We start from the raw sequence: 11534 nt of genomic DNA on the forward strand, positions 1-11534 counted from the left end.
TTTCCCTGACATGCAGTCAAGCAGCTGATGTTCGTCTCCAGGCCGGGAAATTTGGAAGCAATTCTGGTTTGCTCTAGACATAGCCTCAGGCAGCTATCTTAGAGAAGAGTAATTTGCCATCTTAAAATAATATCTTCCTAGCAGAGAGCGTAGCACTACAGAGGGAGTCTGAACAAAGAGCTCAGAATATGTATTTACATTTCAGTAAGAAACATTTTACCTCTATGCACATCATCCCTCCTAGAGGCTTTTCCATTTCGCTTTCAGATGCCAGCTGAAGAACCCAAAGTTACACAATACTGATGCATCATTGTTCTAGAACAAAGCAATACTTGCCTCATGCACAGCTAGGGACACAAAATGACATTTCATTGTTTTGACCATGGCAGCATACACACATTGTAGCGCTCCGTCGTGACTCAGTACAACATCTCTTCCATTCATTGTTCCTGGTCACTGCAGGGAAGTACACCATTATTCTTTCTCTTCTTTTCTGCACCCTACTTCCCAGCCGCATTGCTGGAGGAGAAGGTGCACTTAAGGTCACCCTGGACAAATCCTCGAAGAGACTGCAGCACCAGAGAAGTACTACAGCAACAGAGTGATTACACAGGAACTGCCCTCAATCACTGGACTCAATGATCTTGAATATCTTTTCCAACCTAGATCATCCCATGGTTCTCTGAATCTGTAGAGCTCCAAGTACAATTTAACTCTTCTAAATATCAGTTTTCCTGCATCAAAGCACAGCTCAAGCATGTTAGCATTGTACAGGCTTTACTTCTTTCATAAACCTTACATCACAAGGCAAGCTAGCCATTTGCTCGAAATTAATCAGCTGCGTGGTAATAGCAAACAAATGAATGTGTAAAAATTAATACAAAAAACTGGAAACTGTGTATTTGATTGTTTTTATTGGTTTTCGGTGGGTTTTTTGTTTGTTTTTTGTTTTTTAGGGTTTTTTTAAGAACAAAAAGAATTACTTGTCTGAAGAAGTGATCTGTAGTCAGGATTCCATACAATTCCCAGAAAAAATGGCACTCAAATTAAAAGAGGGCTTCTCTCCAACATCCAAAGCAAAGGAAAATGCAACCTTTAACTTATTCAGCTCTGCCTAGATAATACAGCCCACATGGTTTGGAGGCTGTGTATATGCATGCATACAAAGAGCAGCTACTGTCCTTCAGAGGAAGAACTCACTTCCATACAGGGAAAGTGCAGGAGTAAGCTGTAAGGCTTTAACCAGTTTAGCCATGCCTTTACCTGAAGTTGTGTGCTTTACTGGGGTTTATCTAACCTGGTACAGTAACCATCACTAAGCATTAAAAATGACTGACATCACTGGGGAAAAAAGATCACTGCCTATTTTTCCAGTTCGATTTTGTGTTGCTAGCAGCTGTGAAGACTTTTATTGCAGACACAATGAAATGGATTTATACAGCTGAGGTTGAAGTATTGTGTTATGAAATGATATTTAAGCTTCAGCAAATGATTTTACTTATCTTAACCTTATTCCCCTTTTCTTATACCTATCTTCTCTACATTGATAATGATTAGATAAATCTGCCGTTGGTCATTAGTAAAAATGCCATACACGATGGCACCTTGAACTTTGAGCATCTACTATACTTTGTAGTACAGAATAATAACATAAATAAAATTATCTTACTCAGACAAGCAGCCTATTGTCTACAGTGGAAGAACAAGAATGCTATGTCTGTCCTTGTCTCTTAAGTTGCAAAACATTACAAGAGAAAAACTATTAAAAAATGTGAATTTAAAGGCATATATAAGCTACAAATTCCTTTCAACTTACGTATGCAATGGATTTAGCTTTTCTTTGAACAGCTAATCCATTCTGTTGACTTTGCATCCTAACCTAAGGTTAAACTACTAAAGCTAATTAAACTTATTCTTAAGGATTTTTTTTTCCATGCAGAACCACAAAATTACACAGCCAAAAAAATTTCTTCAAAATTCATCATATCTAGACATCATTAGTAAGTACAGGTTTATGTGCTATTGCTAATGCAAGTTTTTTGCTGGCAGAGTATTAGATCTAATTTTGAATCAAGGTCAGTTCATATATCTTTAATGTAAAGGACTTGTGGTATCAGCTGCACTTTTCTGTGAGACACAGCTATTGGAAGGCAACCACTACTAAAAAGTTAATAACACTGCGGTACAGTTTATATTTTCTTCTGTGTCTGTACAGAGAAGAAAAACCATTAATCTACTATAAGATGCTTCCATGTTGCAAGAACGTTAGAATAGCATAAAGTGCAAACTGACTCTGCATTCATATAAAAAAAATCCTGATTTTAAGACTAAAAAAAAAATTCCAATTGTCCTGTTGTGACCTCCCATGAAAACAGCAAACAAATACCACAAATACAGAAGCATTAAGGCAGTATATATCACAGAGGACTAAATGTTTTGCAACCATGAATTTTAGGGAAGATAGTTCTAAAAACTGATTCCATGTTAAAAACTACACAAAGATGATTTCAAAGGATACAAGAACACCTGAAAATCCTAACTATTGCCCATTCATTTCATATAGTCCCAAATAAATTATTCAGATTGAAATACCTATTACAACTACTTAAAATCATATAGATTCTATGTAAGAACAACTCAGAGCTAAACCAGTACGCTCATTAGGAGCAGTAGCACTTTATTTATAAAAGAATAGTTATTTTTCTGAATTTGTCCAAAAGCATTCCTTGTTTTCTTTCCAAGAATATTCATCCTCATAAATCTCCTGTGAATATAAACAAAGAATGGGAAATATTGTGGGAGTCTGCTGCATACAGTCACAAGCCAGGCCAAACAATTCAACAGCCATCCTGCTATCATTTGTTGACCACATTAGGACTACACAGAACTTAGATGGCAAACAGAAAAGGGGGGAACATCTTTAGAAAACACTGACTTACATGTGGGCAGATACTGACCATGGAGCTGAACCCACCCATTTAGAAGGCTTTATCTATGCTGAAGTCACTTAAGGAAAGAGATCAAGAAGAAAGGATGCAGAAGCTGTACAGTACATAGCACTTGTGTCTGAAACACTACCCTTTTTGCATGATGCCATGTTAACCTACCATACCATCATTTTTAGGAATGAGTGTATTTAAATGTATAGAAAATGTCAGTGTCAAAAAAAAAAATTAAAATGACACCAATACTCAAAATACAGTATTGCATCTCCAGGATAGAGTGAACTACCCAGAAGCAGTCCTGTCCCAAGCAGCAAATTCAGCAGGGCTGTGAGCCCAATTATTCCTTCTGGAACCACAGTCTCCTGAAGGAGGTGTCAGAAAAGTGGTGATACTGAAGATAGTATTCTACACTGAGCAGTAACTCAGAGAACTACATGCTAAGTGTGGACTGTAAGAGAAGGCAGAGATAATGTTTATTAATTGCATGCAATACTGTGGTTATGTAATGTGGCTCTTTCTAGACTTAAGCTGTTTTCTACACGCATGGCTGTGTTCCCATATGAGCTTTGGGACCACTGAATATTCCTTCATTGTGTGCTGTTGCTATGCTTATGTGTGCTGCTGCTTAATCCTTTGTGCTTATCAATGGCCACAGAGATGAGAGAAAAACAGAAATGCCGTCCAAGAGAAGGCACGTTCGAAGTTCTTCCACTAGTCTGTGCAGAACCAAACTTTGCCACTCAGAAGAGAAGAGCTCAAGACTCCCTCACTCTGACCCCAAGAAGGTGTTAAGAGGAAGAGGAGCTGGGAGGTGCAAGCAAGGGAGGGTCTTTTTGGTACCTACATGCCACATGCAGGCCTGGCTGCATTAAAGGAAACTCACTGGTGCTAGAAAAAAGCATCTCTTCAGGAGCAACTGCTGCCCATAATGCTACAGCTCTTTCCCTAAGAGCCAGCAGCAGCCTCCAGTTGAGCTAAGATTATTGCACAGGCTAGAACCAACTTCGTCCCAAACATACCTTTTTCCATATTGGGACGAATGCTTTTAAAGTGTTGATGCAGTGTGTTACAGCTTCAAGGGATTCTGCTCTGTGTGGAGATGAGACTGCAATAATTACACTTGCCTCTGTTATTGGAACCACACTAGGGAGAGAGGAACAACAGAAGCTTTAGCTAATGCTTAACATCTAGAGCACCCAAAAGTTGTAGCCATGTCACATCAGTATTCTGGCCACATGCTCTCCTGACTCATTCACACTGAGCAAGTGTCAAGCGATGGTCCAAAAGATTATGCACATTTAAAGAGAAAGAAAACCACAACCAAAATCAGCATCAGATGTAGGAATTCCATGCTTTAGAATAAATAAAACCACCAGTCACAGGCTTTTTTTTCCCTCCATTCCTTCTTCTTTTTTAAAAAAAAGTTTATGGAATTAAAAGAGGAAAATTACTTCTTGCAACAAAGGAAACTCTCTGGAAGTTGGGCTTAATTATGAAGAACAACAGGTCTGGAGCAGGAAACCAACTGAAAATCTGAGAAATTCTTATGCAAACTGAGATGATATGTAAGAAAAGAAGTTATGTATCTCAAAGTATACAGATTTTGCAACAAAACTTTAGTTTTTCCAAATGCTGATTTCAAAGTATGTTTCTTTTTCTATTTGGTGTGTCGTTTTTACCAAACTAAGCCAACAGAAGTTGCGCAGGTTTTGTCCTACTCCTCACAAGGGTAGTATTCCCAATAGCTGCCTCCTAACCCTCCCTATATAGCAAGACTCCAATGGCAAACAGCTCAGAGAAAAATCTAAGCTTAATGACTCTGAGTTGCTCTTCAGAGAGAATTCCTGTCTCTGTTGACGGTAGAAGAAATCCAAAGAAACTACCCCTCAGAGTTAATACTAACTGTGATGGCATTCTAAGCTCTTTCTCCTGAAAAAAAAAAAAAGGAAACAAATATTTGCAACACACAGTGCAAACCCTGCTAATTTCAGCCAGAAATCTGATGAACAGTGAAGGCTTAGGACTATATTAAACACTAGTATTACACGGTTTATACCCAATAAAAAAATGTGTATCCAACGCAAGGAAAATCAAGAGGTATTCTTACAAGCATGACTGGCAATTACCATGCCTTTCTTTCAACCTCATATCATAATGTTTTAGGTTCCGCTACTTAAATCCGACAAGAAAAAAGAAGTGACATTTTGCAGCAGTGAAAGAGAGCTTCATAAACATAACAGTCTACTCTTTCCTGCAAGGAAATATTAACCTCTTTTCTCCAATCTCAAACCTTTACAACAGGATTGAGGTTTCTGATGGCTCAACATAGATTCCAGCAACTACTACTAAGAAAAATATTTTGAAAAACAAGACTTTATTTCTGAAACATAGTTCTTTAGTGATAGCAGGATCCAGTAGTGAGCTTTGATGCATTACAGCTTTTATAGAATTCTGCACAACCGTGAAGTATGCAAGAATCATACAAGGATTAACACACCATTTGAAGAAGAACGTGGTCTGTCCATACATACCCAAGTCTATGATGCATTGCAATATGTTTGACTGATGGCCATTTCTGTCTAACATCTCTGCAGATTTTCTTTATTTCCATCTCTGCCATTGAAGTATATGCTTCATACTCTAAGCGAATCACTTTTTTCCCTTCAAAATTATTTCTCGTAGTACCTAAACACAAATGAGTTATAAAAGGAAAGCAACAATAAAAATGGAGTAAAACTCAGGACCTCCCACTGAGGCCAAGGACAGCACTGTGTAAACACAAATGACCTCCTCTAGTTACAGCTATATAAAGAGATTCTTCAAACAAGAGAAATCTTTAATATATGAGGAAGAATTCAGCCTACAGGTTACAAAAATATACAGTCTGTAGTGCTCAAAGCTGGGACATCTTTTGTGTTACTTGATTCAAACGCTTAGTACCTAAAAGCCCAGAGGGACTCAGGTTTGAGCAAAAAAACAGTTTGAAGATCTGTACCATACACATTAAACAACAGGATGGAGCCAGTAACCTTAACCTGCACCAGCCCACTCGTAGAAAGAGACTTTGTCTTCAAGCAAGATCTGAGTTGCAGCAGTTTTCACACAGGTGAGGACCTGTGTTTTATTGAAGAGCCACTACTTCCCACCTTGAATAAACTGTGTCCAAGGGAACAGAAGAGCAACTTCCAAGCAGGACTGTCCTCCAGCACTGCTGTTCTGTTCAGTCCCAGGACAGCCACACCAGCAGGGAAGCTTCTCAACACTCAGTCCCAATGCAACTGTTTAAGAGTTGCCATGGTCTTGTTCTAAATAATTCAGAATGAGTTTTCTAAATGTCCTGGGTTGAGTCCAGAAATGTATTTATCTGAGAAGCATGAGTTTGGGGTGTGGGACAAGCTGCGTTCTATTTATTAAACTATTAACACATCCAGAAAACCAGCTCTGAAACATTAGACTCACCAATGAACAGAGACACTGCCCCACAGCATGGTGAAATGACCAGTTCTGACACTTCATCTACAGACAGCTTTTCAGACTTGAGCATGACAAAATCTTTTGGCACATCTTCTCTTTCATCCATGGCTCACTAGAAGGACTAAAACCAAACAGATCCTGTTGTTGTTTTTGGCAGTACTAGCATTTGCCAATTGCCTTTTATCCCACACTGATGCCCCAATTTGTTCAGAAAACATGTACTATCTTCTTACTCACCCCAAGAGACCAGTCTCCATGGCAAATTCACTTCTCAGCAGACTTGCTGAGAGAATATTAAGTGCAAATACCATGGGAAGGTCTCTTTCTAATGCACATGGGCTCCTGCCTTGCAGGAAAGGCTGGTGCAGTAAGATAAAACAAGAACTAGTTCAAGGTTCAGCTCAACAGTACAACCTACTACCATAGACTACTATTGTAGCAAATTCGTGGTAAAACTATCAGCCCATTCTTTCTGTCTTACCCTAAAATCAAACACAGATTGAACAGTTTAAACTAGAGATTTTTGCACTCTAATTCAAAGTTTAATATGCTCTCCAGGACATTTAAGTCTTCATCCTATCAGTCTGTTTCAGTGACACTGGTGTCACTTCTAACTGCTTTGTGTAGACATCAGTTACCACTCCATCTAAGGATGGGGAGGAAAATAAGCGGACTGAGCAGCAGCAATGGAATAAGCTGCACTTGAAAGCATGAATCTGTGCTAAGGACATCTGACCCTTTGACAGCCACAAAAAAAAGTGTTTTTTTAATTAGCAATCAATTCTTCTTCTGTAACATCCTTTCTGTTAAAAAGTGGCAGGACAGTTATCGTTATTATCTTACTTATGCAAGCTGGATACCTACTGACAGCCAGAAAAAAAAACTACCAATGCATAATAAGACCTAAAAACAAAAACGAAACAATGCCTGACCTCATTGTCAATTTTCTTCCATTTACTTATGTATGCTAATTGTTTATTCATGCAACAGCTTATAGTTTCTGGTCAGCACAACAATTCTCTCCAGCAGGAAACACAAGTTATGCTCTCTCCAAAGAGTACCAGATGCAGATGGAGATAATTGGACACCACATTTCTGGATCTAAACACAAAAACTTTATAGGAAGATTGTACAGAATCCATCAGATACTTCAACATAGGATGGTCCTCCATAGGTCATGAAGCAAGAAGTGATACCTACCTTACAGAACTTCCACAGATTCAGCCTCCACTAATTGGTGGGATGATGGCAACTTCGTCTCCTGTCTCCAGGACCAGAAGCTGATCTCCAAGAAGCACGTACTCCTGCCGAACAGCAAAAACCACTTGATCCCGGATGACAGCAAGCCTGAAGGGGATTGGCAGGAACACAAATAGGTTTCTAAATAGAGTGTTTACATTCAACTGTGAGATTTCGTTAGACAAGAAACTGATACACAATCTAGGGCAGCTGAGGTAAACGCTGCTGAGATTTAAGCAACTCTCTTCCGATATAGTTCTAAGAATACCATACATTATAAGCACCCACCTCCTGCTCATTGACTTTTTTGTTGGAGCTAGGGAGAAACCAATTAAAGACAAATTTCAGAAGTCAGGGTTTGTCACTGGATTTTATCAAAATCAACTAGTGTAAGCCAGACCCACTTTAGAAGCTTCTAATTAACTAGGTAACTCAAGAACATACAAACTATCCCATTTGGGATTAAAAGGAAATGTTCCCCCAGTTCAGCGTGTCTGCTCTGCACAGCAATTTTGTCAAGAACACCATTCCTCAACACCTTTTGTTTCTTAAGATCTCATGAAGATTCAGTGGTCAGACTGTCCTGTAACCTCACAAATGTCACAAGACCAAAAAGGCTTTTGGTCTTTTGTACTTACAGATCTGAAGTCTGCTATTGATAAGGGTGACAACACTGCTAAGAAGGCAGACAAGGGTGTGTTTTTCTGCAGATTCTGTTTGTATTTGTTGGCCTTCACATCTGTGAGATATTGGTGTGAGAGTCCACAGCTCTGGAAACCATGAAACAAGGGGTTGCTTCCACAACAAAGTGCAATCACACAGTGAGTATGAGGACAACACCACTGAGACACCAGAAAATCATGCCAACATTTTACTTTAGCAGATGCAGCATAATAACTGTATTGTTTGAGAGTACGGAATCTGGCACGGATAGTGGAGAGCTGCATTGCCTAGAAACAGGCAGGCATGCCAAAAAGGGTACATGTAAAATTCAACTTATTTCCTACCAGCCAGCTTGACAAAAGTAGGCAAGGCACTGTCTGAGCAAAAATCAGTAGCGCTGACTTAGAGGACAGTCTGAAGGGAGGGACTGTACGAAAGTAAAGCAAGTCACTAAAGAACAGACTGCAATTACAGAACTGAAGTGCCCATTAAAAGGATGGTTTCTAATTAATGTCACTTGCAAGTTAATTCACTGGGGAAAATGGATGGAACAGAAGAGCATTGTCAAGTCTGCTCAAGCTGCAGTTTGCATATCCATTAGCAACGTGAATAGAAGTCTGTGGTCAGTGCCCCACAGTTATGTTGAGTTTTTCCAGAAAAGCTAGGAACAGAAGCATTTTCCAAGAAGGCTGCTGTGAAGTCCATGTGCACATGCAAAATATAGGACTCCAAGTCATCTTTCACAACAGGGTGAAGTTGACAACCTGTGGCAAACCGCCAAAGGTGCTAATGCTTCTGATATCAAATAGAATAATATGTTGCAAAGTAAAATAGACCCATTCCTCACTTCTTCCTCTTTTAAAACTTGGTTGGAGCTTCTCCTTTGGAAACAGTCGCCATTACTAATTTTTTATTTTTTTTCCTCATAGCCTTTGAGCTCAAACACAGAAGCATTGAGCACAAAGGAAGACTTTAGAACCTAGAGCCAAAATTATGGAAATCCTGGTGCATTCAGCAGTAACTCCTAACCTCTGATATGCCTTACATTTTAATTCTTTTTGGCTAAATGATGCATCTGATCTGATGATCTGCATCTGATTTATTCTCAGTAGGCCCAAGCACGCTCCTCAGCCTTAACCTATGAGGGCATTCCTGCTGCCACTCCCAAAAATCACAGGACAAGACTCCCTATGAAATCCAATCAACAGTGCCTTTTTTACCCCAATCAAAAGAGACTGAAAACAGCTGAGCCTATTTTTTGTGTAACAGTTGTTTGGCAAGAAGCTAGGGCCAGGGTTTCAGCTCCCTTCTTCACCTGCCTTCCAGAGACTGCCATAAACTCCAATTACAGTTCAGCGTACAGTTAAAGATACAGTTAAAGATCAAAGACACCCGCTCACGATCAGAACTTATTTTATTGCTGTGGCTGGATCCCTTCCTGGGACACCTGGCTTTCCCTACAGACATTCCCATAGGTGATGCTTTCTGTCTTTATGTAGAGTTACTCCACAGAGGCTCTCTTGGACAAGAGGACACAAGTTTTTGACCACTCCAATACCCAACTATGGGGTACATTCACTGGATTTACCCTTTTTAGTGTAAAGCCACAGTATTTGCAGCCAGCTCGCAGACAAAATGCTCACTGGAGGTTACAACAGAAAGAGAAGTTCACTGCTGTTATGATACCAAAATGCTGGTACATGTTCTAGCTCAAGCCTATATGATAAATTTCTATTTCTTAAAAAAAAAATAAAAAAATAAAAAAATAAAAAATCCACCACCCCACCAACATTAGGCTATATGCAGCAACTTCCCCGATACCTGGGATGAATCTTAACAATCTCTTCCCAGAGCTGCAGGGAGGTGATCCGCTGCGGCACAGAGACGCTCTCGGAGCGCAGCCCCACCAGCTCCGCGCTCCTGGCAAAGTACAGCACCGTGACCTGCGGGCGACACGGAGAACGGACATTTTTGCAGGCGAGCGTGGGCAGGCGCCTACGGCAGGCGGCTCCGCCCGACGGTTCTATCGCAGGGGCCGAAAAGGCCCCGGCTGGAGTCAAGGCGGGTGCCCGAAGCCCGCTCCCACCACGCCGCGCCCAGCACTACTCACCTGGCAGCTCATGGAGCCGCCGTCCCCAGGCGGGCACCCTCGGCCTCCCGGCGGCCCCCGCGCCTGGCCCCGGCCCGCCCCTTGCGGCCTGCGGCTGCAGCGAAACGCGGCCGCGGCCCTGGCCCTAGACGCTCGGCAGGGCTGGGGTGCGCCGGGTGTTGGTTGGAGCGTGCGCTGTTCGGCCGAGCCGCGGTTCGAGGCAGCCCGGTTTGGAACGGCCTGTAATTCTAGGAACGGGCCCTTAAAAGGCGGATTTTGAGATGGGTGCAGCCTTTGCAGTGTGAGAGGATTTTCTACAAGTGGGTGCAAATGTTATGCGTTCACTGCATGGAACTCATCATACATCATTTGAGTAGCATAGGTATACCTAATTTTCCAAAGCCCAAAATCTATTAAAACATTGTTAAAACTTTTCTGGAGTACAAAGGTTGCAGTGACACGACATCACCTGTCTCCCCACAGACAGCTATAGGCCTTCAGCATTTGCTCGCCCCAGAGGAACATGAGCTGGTGGCGAGCAGTTAGGAAACAGAAGACGGCAGAGCAGGACATATGCCAGGGAGACCTTGGCAGTAGTTCTGCCAGCGCAGCTGTGCCCCCAGCGCCGTGTGGCCAGGGTTATTTCTGTACTGTTCATCAGACCATACTTGTAACCCCCTGGCCAGCAAACAGCCTCTTTCCCATCCCATCAAACTGGGAAATCGGTAATTGCTCATGGTGACATGGTGCTTGTGGTGTGCCAACAGGTACCTGCAGTGTGAGCAGGTAGTGGCATCCTGATTAGGAGCAAAAAAAAAAAACATGAAATGCCTTCAGAATAAGTACTAGTATCCTGTTATTTCAGAAGATCACTGACAATGGAAACAGACCTTCCTGTGTATAATTCTTGCCACTGACTTATAAGGAGAGGGCAGTAGTGCAGTTTTCTACTGTACAATGAAAGTTAAAGTGATAACAAAGTTTTTCAAAAAGATGCACTACAGAAACAATTGCACCCATGGAGTATGCATTTTGTACTTCTTAAACAGTACACCATGTCTTAATTCTCTGCAGTGAGGAACAAATGTGTTATTTTTTTAAAACTCTATTCTTTTGCTTATGAA

At 41.1% G+C, this 11534-nt stretch overlaps 2 protein-coding genes across 2 annotated transcripts; both read right to left on the bottom strand.

Moving 5' to 3' along the window:
• On the bottom strand, nucleotides 893-7759 carry LOC110389639 (molybdopterin synthase catalytic subunit). Its single transcript, XM_021380415.1, has 5 exons — nucleotides 7620-7759; nucleotides 6405-6540; nucleotides 5477-5630; nucleotides 3965-4088; nucleotides 893-2764 (listed from the first exon to the last, which is right to left on the bottom strand). The coding sequence occupies exons 2-5, from the start codon at nucleotides 6523-6525 to the stop codon at nucleotides 2696-2698; spliced, it is 468 nt and encodes a 155-aa protein (XP_021236090.1). The 5' UTR covers nucleotides 6526-6540; nucleotides 7620-7759; the 3' UTR covers nucleotides 893-2695.
• Nucleotides 6504-10587, bottom strand: MOCS2 (molybdenum cofactor synthesis 2). Its single transcript, XM_021380416.1, has 4 exons — nucleotides 10432-10587; nucleotides 10143-10264; nucleotides 7620-7766; nucleotides 6504-6540 (listed from the first exon to the last, which is right to left on the bottom strand). The coding sequence occupies exons 1-3, from the start codon at nucleotides 10441-10443 to the stop codon at nucleotides 7640-7642; spliced, it is 261 nt and encodes an 86-aa protein (XP_021236091.1). The 5' UTR covers nucleotides 10444-10587; the 3' UTR covers nucleotides 6504-6540; nucleotides 7620-7639.

Source organism: Numida meleagris, chromosome Z (genome assembly GCF_002078875.1).
Source record: "Numida meleagris isolate 19003 breed g44 Domestic line chromosome Z, NumMel1.0, whole genome shotgun sequence".
In the NCBI taxonomy this organism is placed as follows: domain Eukaryota; kingdom Metazoa; phylum Chordata; class Aves; order Galliformes; family Numididae; genus Numida; species Numida meleagris.